Source organism: Bacillus rossius, chromosome 1 (genome assembly GCF_032445375.1).
Source record: "Bacillus rossius redtenbacheri isolate Brsri chromosome 1, Brsri_v3, whole genome shotgun sequence".
Lineage (NCBI taxonomy): Eukaryota > Metazoa > Arthropoda > Insecta > Phasmatodea > Bacillidae > Bacillus > Bacillus rossius.
Genome location: NC_086330.1, coordinates 156,691,819 through 156,706,128, shown reverse-complemented (window position 1 = coordinate 156,706,128; position 14,310 = coordinate 156,691,819). Strand labels below are relative to the sequence as shown.

General features: G+C 35.0%; 1 protein-coding gene across 5 annotated transcripts in view; it reads left to right on the top strand.

Moving 5' to 3' along the window:
- LOC134546333 (uncharacterized) overlaps window positions 1-14,310 on the top strand; it is a 127,653-nt gene that overhangs the window by 71,942 nt on the left and 41,401 nt on the right. For 3 of the 5 annotated variants that reach the window (XM_063389101.1, XM_063389099.1, XM_063389103.1), the window contains exons 3-7: window positions 1,126-1,240; window positions 2,368-2,447; window positions 3,897-4,009; window positions 11,616-11,830; window positions 13,470-13,673. In XM_063389101.1, coding sequence (XP_063245171.1) covers window positions 1,126-1,240; window positions 2,368-2,447; window positions 3,897-4,009; window positions 11,616-11,830; window positions 13,470-13,673 — 727 coding nt within the window. The remainder of the gene's footprint in view (window positions 1-1,125; window positions 1,241-2,367; window positions 2,448-3,896; window positions 4,010-11,615; window positions 11,831-13,469; window positions 13,674-14,310) is intronic. The other 2 variants (XM_063389102.1, XM_063389100.1) reach the window with 1 other exon arrangement.

The following is a 14,310-nucleotide window of genomic DNA, read 5'->3' as shown; positions in this document are numbered from 1 at the left end:
ATTCAAATGATTCTGTTGCTAATAGTTATTTTATCGGAAATATGTACCTTTTAACTATTAGTGTTATGAATTATATAGTAATTAGTAAGTATTTTTTGAAACTTGTAACATTGAGCAGTATTTAATTGCAATGTTTTTGAAGATGAATTCTATTGTCAATCATTGACATGCCTATGCTCAATTATTATAATCATACCTACCTGTGCACAGTAGAAATTAACCTAATTGGCACTGTGCTCTTTATAAGAAAAAAATTGTCAGATGGTTATAGATACCCAGTTCATTATTTGTATAAATATAGATAACTGGAAAAGATAATTAAACCTACTTGATACATTTTTTTTATTTAATGGATTTAAAATAAAGCTCTAAAATTTCATAACTGCACAAAATGTCAATTGTAATGTGAATTAAGTTGGTTGTAGAACAATCTTGTAACATGTTAAGTCATACGATGATACCTGATGTACATGATCTTTGAAATGGTACCAAGAAAACTTTGTGAATACAAATGTAACTTTGAAGGTACCTAGTGGCAGCCAGTCATGTCTCTCGACAATGTGTTTCAATGTGGGAGCCAATTCAATATTGAAGATTAATATTTATGTACCCATATAGAAAATGTAAGACATATTGTTTATATCAGTATCGATAATATTGGCATTACAAATACTGTTGCAAAGTCAGCATTGCAAATTTCTACGTTGTAAATATTGACTGTCAGTATGGACAGACCATTTTGGTAATGTGAATATCAGGAATACATTGCAAATATCACGTGCACAAATATTGAGAAGGTATATTAAATCCTGTTTTTAGTATTCAAAAAAGATTTTTTAGCTATAAATATTTGGTATTCTTTTTGTAATTATATTAGCTATAGGTATAGCAGGGTTAGTACAAAGTAAAAAAATTTAATACTAATTGTTTGGCTTTTTTCCCTACAATTATTGTTTGGACTAGAGCAGTCCTAATAGAAATTAGAGGGAAAAATATAAATAGCTATAGGAAGTATATACAAAATTAATTAGTATAAAAGCAAAAAGTTTATTAATGAGTGGTGTTTGTTTGTCAAAGTAAGTGTATCCGGCTGTGCTTTTTATCACATGGTTAACGTGATTACAGTGTATGAGATGCTGCAGTGTGCCAAAGAATGTGCCAACCGTAACTCGGCAGCTTACCTCACATTTGGCGAGTTCTGCATCTTTGCAACAGAGCTGAAAAGATGTTATGAGCGTGGGTAAGTTTGGGAACTCTTTATCAGCATTTATAGTTGATAGTTAAGTTATGAATAATTATTAAGATTTTTGTGACCACGCCAGCATTGCATTTTTTATTTGTAGTAGGCTACTGTAACTTCAAGTCTTGTTTAAAGTATTTTTTGTCAAAAAATGGTAACTTATCTCAGGTTATGCTCCTAAAGGTCAGTTTCATTGGGTCAGAGCTCTAATAAATGTTTCTTAGATATTGCTATGTTATTATTCAAAGTCTTGAGAAATACTTGACAAAAGTGACAATCCTTTAATATTAATAAAAATTAAACCAAAGAAAAACCTTTGGGAAAAATTTGATTTAATGTGTAATATTATTGCTAACCTTGTAGAATCTCTATTTGAGAAAGTATGGTGTTTAATACCTGTATATGTTGCTGACACTTTCTAGAACTAAACAGTTTTACGTGTCCACAACTTCCCTTGCCAGCAAGCATCTAGTACTATTGCTAATAGCTTACATTCCTTATATCTTTATGCATGTTTTTTAACAGGCTTATATTTTAACGCAAATTAATTGTTTTTCAATTATGAACTAGGTATCAGGCGTCGTAAGAGGGCAATACTGGCCTCGCAACCCCCAAGGAATTTATATAAAATCCTAGTGGGTTGGAAAAGATTTACACCATTTGGAAGTTTTTCCAAGTATTTTTTTAAGATGTAATTTTAGATTTTTAGTTATACTATACTGTATAATTTTTTTAAAACTAAAGTTCTCTAAAAAATCTGATAAAACTTTATTTTTAATGACTTTTCAAAAATTGTATACTCCCCATTTAACTGGGTGTTCCTTCCGGTCATATTTGTACTCCCCAAATTTGGGAGATATGTTTGCCACTGCTCAATGCAAAGTATTTTGTGTCCTACATTTTAATTCCAGGGATAGAAACAGTCCACAGAAATTCCCTCAAATATTATACAGAACATTCTTCCTGGCATTAACCGACTAGCGTACTGAAGGTAAGATTAAGACAAGTGACTTGTTTCTTCCCATGTTGATTGGAGGACATGAGAGATCAGACTGTTTGACAAGTACACTTGAGTAATGGTTGTTTAGGTAATAAGTCTTGACTTGACGAGTGAATCACTGTTGCAGCATACCCCGTCCCGTGCAGCTGTCCAGACTACTAGATAGAGATGGGGAAGAAAAGAGACGGAGGAGTAGGAAAATGTCAAGTGAGTATTTATTTACTTTTACAGGTAGGATTTTAATATTTTCATAATGCAGTCAGTACTTGGACGTGAAATTTTGTTTGCCATTATAGACATCTTAAACTACTAATCAAGTTAATGGTACAAATTAGAAAAGATAAACACTGCTTTGGCCAGTGCTTCATATTTATTATTTGTTTTTTGCCTAAGGTTATGTATGTATATCTAGTGTACTTATTCAGTAATATAAAGATAATTAAAGTACAGTTTTCTAAAGTCAACATTTTGTACCAAGGAGTGTAGAAGTAAACAAAGATTTCACTCATAGGTTGAGCATGATTTTTTTTCCTCTGAAACTGTGACTAATGATTCTGACTACCAACTACACACCATAAAACCAAATAAATTATATTTGTCCTGACTACATCAGGATCTAGGTATTAAATTAATTTTTAGGTTCAGGATCTAGGGCTCTTTAATACATTTAAATAAAATATTGTCAAATTTATTTTTGTCTCTTGATATTTATGACATTAAAATTAAGGATTTTAATAAGAATATATTAGAAATGGAAGGTGGTGTTCGTTGAAGACCTAAAAGAAAGTTAGGTTAACCTAGTTTTTCACAATACTTAACCATCATTGGCTCGTAAAATTGTGATATTAATTTACATAAATGCCCATCAATACAAACAAACTGGCTTTATTGAATGTGGCGCATTATATATTGCAAACACGCAAAAAATTATGTACTATTAACTAGTGTCTTCGAGAAAGAACTGATACATTCAAAGATGCATGGGCACACAAAAATTAACATAAATGCTGGTATTTAAACAGACACGGTTACTGAGGTCTCCCAGTTTCTTTACATTTAGCGCTACACATTATTAATATAATAGTTATACATCCTATTATTATTTTAAATACATGATAGGCATATGCAAAATTATTTTTTTTTGCATGTGTGATTTAAAAATTTAAGGACGTCAACCTGACGTCACATTTGTTGATTCACAACTTTATTAAAAATAAAAGTAAAGGCTTCGTCAAAATAAAATGTTGAGTCAAAATAATTATATTAAGAAAATAAAATTAAAGTTTGTTCACAAATCACATTATTAAAAATTACGTATAATTTAGCTCTGAATGTGAATGACATTCTGATGTTGGTACTGACGAATCGTAGTGTAAATTAAGTGCATAGTAGTTCTGAGCTAATGACAGCCCCCTGTTTTGTACAACAGTATATAAAGTTTGTGGTTTGCTAATCATTTTGGAACATTAAATGTGATCTTTGGGCTCTGAATAACACATGATCTAATAGGTCTGTACTCAGCATAGATAATTGAAAATATTGTGTTTTATCTGTTGCATTTAGATGATTTAATAAAAGTTTTATTGCCTATAGACATGTCACTCATGTTGTTCAGGAACGAACATTATCTTTGACAGTGTTATTGTTACTTTCCAGAAGGCATCCCCAAATACGAAGTGTTCCTGGGTGGATCGTGTAACCCTACAACATGGAGGCAAGATATTGCCATCCCCATGTTGAAGAGTCTTGGCATCACCTACTATAACCCGGTTAGTGACATATGTGACTTGTGCTGTTTGTGGTGGTGGGATTGCAGGTTTTAGATTCTTAGGGGTTGTAGCCACAAAGCAAGGAAGATAGTTGAAAATAAATTCTATGACTGTTATTTTATTTAGAAATTCAAAAACTGTGCGGTATTTAGAGTCAAAGTAATAATCTAAAAGTCGTAACTTTTCGGAAGTAAATGTTGACAACCTTATTTTTTGTGGTCTTTCGTTGCTGGGAATTTCAACCATATTGTTTTTAAGATTGATTACACAGGTGTAACGCTCCTCGTGCCCAAAAATTAGATTATTTTAAATTAATTAAAAAACACCTTGGAAACAGCTGGGCAAAATATTAAGAAAATTAAAATTAATTACCAGAGGGGACACGAGGCGGTGAACAAGACAAAATTTACACTCCCTGCACACTCCTAACTTGGGAGTTCGTGGATCGTTATGTAGAAGAAGGTATATGGTAAATAAATACGCTATATAAATAGCTTTGTCTATAGGTTTTTCTGGTTTATTTTTAAGAGGTTTTGTTTTAGGATTATTTCGAAATAATAAAAATCTTAGTAATTAACAAAGTTAAGGGGGGCTCCCCTACATTATTTAAAACAATACATATTACACCTTAACAAACAAATGATTACATTAACAAAATTTCAAGTATAGCACCAAAATTTGATTCTCCCAACGATTACATATATATGAGTTTCCTTGATTTTACATGTTCCTGAAGATTACGTTCTTAAAGCACTGCTCGCTGGTATCTTTTTAATTAATTTAGTTCCTTCTCTGCAAGTGGAATATATATAGAGCTCATATCACCCGGGTCTTCCCAGAATGACGTCGGACCGAGAGGAAAACTCTTCTAAAGGGGGAAATCAGCTGCAGGTCCCGAAGATCATGCGGGGAGAAATTTCTCTCCCCGGACACTTTGACCCTGTCAAACAGGGTGTGAAATCAGGGCTCGCGAGGTGTCTCGCGCCGACATCAGGATGGCGCGTACAGAGAATTCGCGAATGCACGGAAGAAACTAAAATTTTTGGGAATATAAAAAAATAATAAAATTTAACTACAAATGACTTTTTCTAACTACTACATCTGCCTGACTACTGTACCACTGGGATCACATCCCAAAGCAAGCTGACTACATTCTTGTGCACACGAATTCGCAGTTGCCGCGAAAAGCCTCTTAGCACAGAGGACGCCGAGAAGACGTGGTAAGTAGCCGAGGTCGGAGAACTAAGTGCCGGCGATGGCGGTCAAAGATTCTAATTAAATCAGGCGCTCAGCCCTAAGAAAAAATGGGGGGGAAGGTTCGGCTCAGGGCCAAAAATTTCCGAAGGAGTCCGAGGCGGGTGTGACAAGAACAGGACATTGCGCTCTCTCTACCGGCCAGAACAGAAGGCAACAAACAATCGACTTCTACAGGTCGCGAGAAGAAAGCATAATGCCTTATGGCACCGTGGCGCTGATTTCTAGCGGCGTAAGTGGGAACTAACTGAGGCGGTGAGCTGACTTGCCACCAGGTGTCACGAGGGTGAGCTCTGCCCGCTGGCGACCAGGCCCGCGGTTACTTTTTTCGCCGCTAGATGTCGTGGACGTCTCTGTAAGACCAGGGAGAATGCCCTTGAATTAGGCCATCGTCTTGGCTAAGTTCCCGTCAGGTCACTGCTCCTAGCTTGATTTCTCAGAACTAAAGGGGGGGGGGGGGGAGAGAGGAAGGGGGGTCAGAAAACGCCACTCCGCTGGGAACACAGCTCCACTGGAGCCCCATTTGTGACGAGACTTGCTATTCTCAGCAAGCCTGTAAGAAGTAGCAGCTTGCAGCCCAGAAGCTGCTCTATGCAATTTTGGTCATGAAGAGAAATAAAATTACAAACTCGGGACGTGACTGCAGGCGAGAGAAAATCAACCGGGCTGCCCACGTCCACATTAGACAGCAAAATATCAGATTGGCCCCCTGGGAAGGGCCTTCGGTCCACTGGCACAAAGTTTAAATACGTGGCGTACACCGGCCTAACAAAAAGTAAATCACCCCCTTAACAACCAGATAAATTAAAAAATAAGAATTCCCAAAAAAATTTAAAATTATAGAAAAATTAAAAAAAGGTGACGAAATGCCTAATTTCCGGCACACAGGTCTACAACAAAAATTTTGATTTGATAAAAGTGGCTAATCTTTATGTTTTTGGGTATGCTGAAACCGAAAATGATGTCCGTTTATCTCCATCACGTACAGTTTTTTTTCAAAACCATATAACATTGTAGCAGGTGTGTAGCATACCTATATATATATAATAGACGTGGAAAGTGTAGTGTTTGTTCTCCCTTGAACATTTGGTAAGATGTTAAATATAATAACATAAAATGACGTAACATATAATACAATATAAAATATACTAAAATAATCAATAAGTAATAAATTATAATATCACTCACCCTCAGTAGGTCTTGTAGGCATGAAGCTCCAGGCACAACATGCACAGACAGGAACTGCGATAAATGGACACAATTGCCTGACAGTTTTTGTGTTTTCCCATGTTGAACAATACTAAATATATAAGTCCATACACATATCAGAGTGGCAGAGTACACAATCATTTCACTAAAAACGTTTTCTTTTTTCTTGGAAAGTTCTGCATGTGCACCTCCGTGTATAGGACGTTTCAGATGATTCACGATGTAGCATCCAACAATAGTCCGCTAGCATATTCACATTCCACCTACCTTGATATCTACATTCCATCTCCTTGATGTCTTGGTGGAACCGTTCGCCTTGTTCTTCACTGATGTTCCCCAAGTTTTCCGGAAAATAGTTCACATGCAAGTGTAAGAAGTGAACCTTTAGACTCATCCTGCAACATTGTTGTTCAAACGCATGCAACATGCATTCCACAATACTTCTGTAGTTTGGATCCTTCACGTTACCAAGGAACTTCTCTACAACCTCCTTGAAACAATTCCAGGCTTCCTTCTCCTCCTCATCCATGGTCAGAACAAATTGTGCAACTGCGAAAAGTTTTCTGATGTCTGGACCTACAAAGATCCCTTCTTTCAGTTTGGCGTCACTTAAACCAGGGAACACGGAGCATAAGTACTTGAAACATGCACCTGCATGATTGAGAGACTTAACGAATTGTTTCATCAACCCGAGCTTTATGTGTAGATGAAGTAGAAGGATTTTGTCAGAAGGAACCAAACTGTGTCTAATGACATTCTTTTTGCCTGGCAACAGAGAATCTCTCTATGACCAGTCTTTTTTTTCCAGTGGGAATTTCTGTCACTGCTATCCCATAAGCACAATAAACAACGAAACTTTGCGTACCCAGATTTTTGACCTAACAGCATGGTGATGACTATTAAGACTCCACAGATCAACCACTTATGCTCATTATAACGAATTCTGTCGAGAAGTAAAGCAAAATTTTCGTATGTTTCTTTTAAATGTACCGAATGGCCAACCGGAACAGAAGCATATGTATTGCCATTGTGTAATAAAACTGCCTTCAGACTTTTTGAAGAGTCAATGGATAAACGCCATCAATTTTAGTCATATTGTACACCAAATTGGCCCATCAGTCCAGGAATGTCTTTACAGTACACAAGATTCTCATCCTGTGCAAAGTAAGGCACAAAAACTGTTTCGCAATGTCGATACCATGAAAAAGATGTGCCTGGTTGTAATAAATTTTTGTTTTTAAGGCAGGAGCTAAGTAACTGAGCAGCATCTTTCGAAAGGCCAAGATCTCGCACTAAATTGTTCAACTCCTGTTTTGAAAAAAGTTGCGGTTCGTTATCTGAACTGTCTGGTTCGAAATCACGGTTTGATTAATACTTTTCGACGTTGGAAGCTTCCCCCTCTAATTCCCAATCAAGGCTGTCCAAGTCATCAGGAGGCTGAGAAACTGGCAATCCTGGACCGTGTGGTACCAGACGACTAGCAGATTCAAGATTAGGGTAGTTAATGAGCTTCTGGTTTTTGGAATTATAACCTTGAACATCACAGGTACAAAAGTAACAGTCATCCCCATGGTTTTTTTGCTCCCTCCAAATCATTGGGATGGCTAATCTAAACGATTTTGCTTCTTGTTTGTACCACAAGCGAAGTTTTTCTATGCAGCTATGGCATACTTTGTCTTGATCACCTATTCTTAACCTGAAATATGCATAATATACCTTCTTGATGAAATCGTTTATATTTCGTTGGTATTTCTTGATTGTGTACTCACCACAGATAAAACAGAAGTAGTCTGGACTGGTAACACGACGACGATGAGACATCTTTGACAATTACAATTTGAAACGCACAAACTGTTGTAACCACTTGCATGCAACTACGTGTCTTCACTTCACTAACACAACTCGACTGGCTGACTGAGAATGAGCAGCCACATGGGCTCCAAAGTCCAGATATAACAATTTTAAACCGGTTTAGCTTCCAACACTGACTGATGAGGACTGATAAGTACATTCCTGTCTGTACAGGTTGTGCCTGGAGCTTCATGCCTGCACTTCCTACTGCGGAAGAGTAATGCAATGTAGAAAACATTTAATGACAAACAAACACTAGTAGGTACAAGTATAAAAACTACAATTTTTTGACGCTTTTATATATATATATATTTTTTTTTCGTTCATTCTAATTAGCAGCATTTACGTAAAAACATACACTACTAGTTACAAGTTAACGAAATGCACCATCTTATTTTTTATTTATGTTTATTTATATTTATTAATTTAATTATTTACTCCATTATTTATCATTTAATTTATCAATTAAATTAATTATAATTATAAACAAACACAATCTGACACAAGTGAATTTATTCATGTATGTATGTATGTATGTATGCATGCATGCATGCTATACAACTGCTATTATGTTATATGGTTTAAAAAAAAAAACTGTTCGTGATGGAGATAAACTGATTTCATTTTCAGTTTCAGCACACCCAAAAACATAAAGATAAGCCACTTTCATAAAATCAAAATTAAAAAAAAAATTTTTTTTGTTGACCTGTGTTATTTTAAATGCGTAAAACCCTAACCCTTTTTTATTTTAATTTTTTCAAAAATTAAAAACTGCATAGGCACAAAGTTTCATTGTTGAAAATCATAACTTAAGTTTCAATTGCATAAAACATAAACTTCTGCTAACTTTACCTTTTGCACAGAATTAATATTAATGGTATGGAAACAACATCCAAATATAAATAATATTCAAATATATAACTTTGTGTCAATCTGTAAAATGAAAGGGCACAGATATAAGAAAACAAAATTCAAGATTTAAAAAAAAAAAATTATTACAAAATATATCATAAAAAGTTCTTCAATGGGATGTTGTTATATTTAGTGTAGATCTTAACCATTTCTCTTGGTTATGTATCACCAAAATGGCTCACCAAATTCCACCCGTAAAATATGTTATACTATTCGCAAGCAGTGTATAAGTAAACCTTTTATTTTTTGGTAGGTCATATAAGCCTACATGTTGCAAACAGAGATTAAAAAGTAAGTTACAAAGCTGTTGTCATTTCACTCCTAGGTTTAAGGTGTTTAAGCATAGGTCAATTAGGTTTATAGCTAGCTATGTAAGCGTTTTCCAAAGTTAATATTTTATGTTTTTATTCGTGAAAATTAATATCAAATATAGCCTGGAAATTTGTAGCTCTTCTCACATTAAAATTATATTATCAAAATAATCATCACTTTATGAACTTGAAAAAAGCTGTTTTCATAAAGTTTGCTATTTATTTTACAATATTAGAGGCATCTTTGAATTAATTCTTCATGAAAAGGATATTGGAAATGAATACTTGCATTCGCACAAACCAAGTATTATCAGCCCTGCTGTCTGAACTATTACAAATAAAATAGTAACTGCTGATACAAAGTGTTAAATAAACATGAATTTAATGTGTCAACATTTAATTCCTGGTATGTGATAATTTGTGTGTACAAACAATTCACAATGGTAGAATCTGTCTGCAAGAATGTAATTCAAAAACTGTAATCTGGCATGTGTGCAGGAAGTTAATTTCTATAATAATATTAGTATATACGGTTGAAGCACATGGTGGTTCATGTCCTTGAATTCTTGAAAAGCTCGAATTGTTGTTGAATTTTAACTGTCCTTGGAACAGCTGAAAATGTGCTTGAATTTTGGCATGTCCTGTCTTAGATTTTATTGTTTCTTAAAATTATTTTGGCCATTAGAATGAATAAATATTATATACAATTTATGTTTTGGTCTAATCCATGTGTCTATAACAAGCAATAATCGAGATATTGATACATGTGTGATGTGCATTTCTTTGGTTCAGTATCTCTACACGTGTGTGCATATTGCTGTGTTTAGAACCATTTGTAATCTTTTCTTTTATAACGGTAGTGGCTGTTAGTATTATATTTGTTTTATGCTTTGAAATTTGCATTGTTTTTCTTCTGTTACTGAACATTGAAGACACAATTTTGGTTCTTGATACCCTTAAAATGTCCTTGAGTATATTTGTGGCCTCGTTGAAGTGAAATATAAAATATATTGTACAAAATAATAATATTGTAAACAATTAATCCAAGAGTGTCGAAAATAAGAATACTCACCACTTTGGGAATTCTTAATTTGTATTTTTTCGTAAAGAAGCAACATACTCGTACTGTGCTTTTTCTGGATGCTAAACTTTTATTACATCATTAACACGTGTTTATTGTTGAATAAACATGTAAATTATTTTTTTTAGCAGTCATGCTTATTTCATTGTTACCAAAATAAATCACCATTAGCAAAAATGATTGCAAAGGATAATATGTTGCATTTATACTAAATACACTATTCCTTTAATAAATTACCCATGAATTCTGAGGTAAGAATTTTTGTAAAATACTTTTTTATTTAAGTTATGTTATAGAAATTTCTATATTTTCCTCATATTTCAAAACTTAATTTTTGATGTTGGCATTTCTCTACCGCACAGTTTTTTTTAGTGTCGTATTCTGCCTGATAAAAGTTGCGACCATCCTGGTCGTAGTATGGAGATTGAAATGAAATTTTCAAAGAACTGTCTCTTATTTTACGGCATATATTTTTCAGCATTGTACTGAAAGAAATCATTCAGGATAAGTATGCTTTTAAATAGTTTGTTTTAAAAATGTTGTATAATCATAGTTATTTTTTTTAATTCTTTTTATTTTAGTAAAAATTTAGATTTCATGTAATTTACATCCAAAGTAGGTTTTGTTACCTATCATCCATTTTTTTATGTTCATCCAAATATATAACTATTTTTATGAATAGCCTGAACCATTTTCTGAATTGAAAATATAGTTAGAGTAGACAAGAGTTGTGATCTAGGATACCTCTTGCATGGACAATTTGTAATGTAACGTATGACATGGCTGAGTGAAAGCCAACCAACTGAAACCCTCTCTGAAACTAAAAGGTTGAATGGAAGGGAGATTGTTGCCTTACTATTCCTTTACATACTGTTACTGATGCAAAGTTAATAACAGTAGATCTCTTGATCCTGATACCTTGCACCCTCAAGTCATCACGTGCTGAGTGAATAGTGCAGTGATTTACTTCCGTCTTGTCTGCCAGTAGCAGGTGGCTCACTGGGGTCCGGAACTGATTGAACTGGAGTACCAGGCGAAACAGAATGCGGCAGTCCTGTTCTTCGTGATAGACAACCAGACGAGGAGTGTGGCCGGCATGATCGAGGCAGCTCACATATCTGGTCGCAGGCAGAAATTGATCCTCGTGATCCACCCGTACCAGGGCCCAGGGCAGAAGATCTGGGGCGAACCCATCTCGCACGAGTAAGAAAGACTATTTTTCTATTTTAGCTTATCATTTTTTCTCAATCTCTCTCATCTGCATACATACATATATATATATATATATATATATATATATATACATATACATATATATATATATATATACACATATATACATACACATACATATATATATATACATACATATATATCATCTGCATGTGTATATATATATATATATCTCTGTCTCATCTGCTTATCTCTCTCTCTCCTCTTTATATTTTAATCTTTCCGCCATTTTTCTCACGTATTAATTTAACATTTCTATTGATTCAATGTTACTGAGAGTTTTTCAGTTTTAAATGTTACAATTAAATTATTTGGGTGAAAAATGCCTTCATAGGAATTCTGTAAATAAAAAAAGTTTCTGTGGCACAAGTGGAAAAAAACCCGTTATCTTGGCCGATTCTTTCCTCAATTTCCCTTGAAATGTGTGTGTTTCTGATGACCTTGTGACAAAGCACATGTACATATTATAGTAGAGTGGTATACCATATACAGTCTTTAGTGTCATCCATCAGTTCAGCACATTCTGCACTGTGGTACAGATCAAGCTCCTTCCTTGCATTGAGATTTGTTGTGTGGATTCAGGCATAATCAGAGTTTCTTCACAGATGCAACGTGATCAGAGACAAAAACAGTTTTAATGCCCATGTGTGTTTTCTCTTGATATAAAACAGCATATTATAACTTATTTTTTAAAATTACTGTTTTTTTTTATTCCTGTTAACTATATTGAAGTTTGACGAGCCAGCATAGATGTGGTCCTGAACATTGCCAATTAGTGTTTACGTATCACTCAGTCCAATTTTTATTTGCATTTACCTCTTGTGTTTCAAATGTGGTGATCATTGTTATTTAAACTGCATGGATAAAGTGGAAAATGCTGTTAAAGGAAAATGTTGACATACAAGTTTTTTACGCATGATTTTGTCATGTTTTTTGCATGACATTGATTTTATGGACATGAATTCAGGGCCTACAAGAGGGAGGGGTTCGGGAGAGAGCAAATACCCGGGGCCTGGTTGAGTTTAGAGATTTTTAATGCACGAGTTTACCCTGATAGTGTGTAATTACATGTTCATTGTAATAAAACAAGTCATGCAATACACACTTTGTGTAATTACATGTTCATTGTAATAAAACAAGTCATGCAATACACACATTTCACATTTACAGTTATGGCCATGTTAACGTTCAGCTTTTTTTTTTTTGTGGTGGGATTTGATAAATTGTGCACATAGTAATGGAGAGGGTGCCGAACTAAATTATTTGCTCTGAGCCGTTGGTTGGCCTCGACAGCCCTTGACCTGATTTATAGAACAAACTTAAGTATTTAGGTAGCTTTAACAAACTTGATACATTTTGTTTATTATCTATTTGTAAGCTTTGGTGATTCCTGAAAGAATGGAAGCAGAGCATGTTTTAGTTTTATACTCTGATCGATGTTCATGATATAGATGTAATTTTACTGGAACTTACACATGAAATGTTGGTGTGGGTGCAGTCAACTTGCCAGATGTCCCCCCAGTGGCCAGGACTGTGCTCGAGGAGTAGCCTTGGGCCACCTGCACACGGACTAGCATGCGTGAGAGGGGGAATGGCGTGATGTTCCCAGCGAGTACGAGGATCTAAGCTTGGGCCAGATGATGCTCCAGGACTTGGTGGAGAGGCAGGGCATCCCGGTGTTCGAGAGCATCCCGGCCGCGCTCAACTGCACAGCCAAGGTGCTGCGGGAGAACATCTCCATCCACGACCTCAGCCTCAAGGACTTTGTGCAGCCCGTCAAGATGGCGTACGTCCCTTTGGGGGACAAACTCATGTGAGCACGGCACAGCGAGCTTGGTAGAGGTTGCAGGCTTCACTTGTGTGCAGTGATGTACCGATGCAATCATTTTGGTATCGGTATGGGCTGATATTCCCAATTTTCTAGGTATCTGATGTAATTGTTTCTGACCAATGCTTAAAAACCAGATACCTATGGAAGAAAAAGTACCAAAGTACTATTTAATCTTTTCATGTGTCGCCCAACTTTTCTGTTTTACCTGTTTATAGTTCCATAGGCATCTTTTACTCCAATTGACTAATTTAAGGCTATACTTGAATGTTGTGTTAATTAGTCATAGGCATAACGTGTGTTATGCTATGCACAAATTTTATGCTATAAAATACTTTTTAATCACCTAACAAAAATCATTTTAATAAATAGTTATGTTAAGGTAAAGACTTATTACAAATATTGTATTTCGGAACACTTCCAACATTACTCGCACAAAATATTATATTGGTTTTCTAATGGTTATAGGATCTGTTAAAGAAATGTATCGGCCATTTGATCGGTATCAGTTTTTATCAGTTTTGTCGATCACTACTGAATAGCCTTGACTTGTGTTTATTCTTGGCTTGTAATCTATACCCTGAAGATTGTCGCTGTATAGTTGACCAAAACGTCAATTATT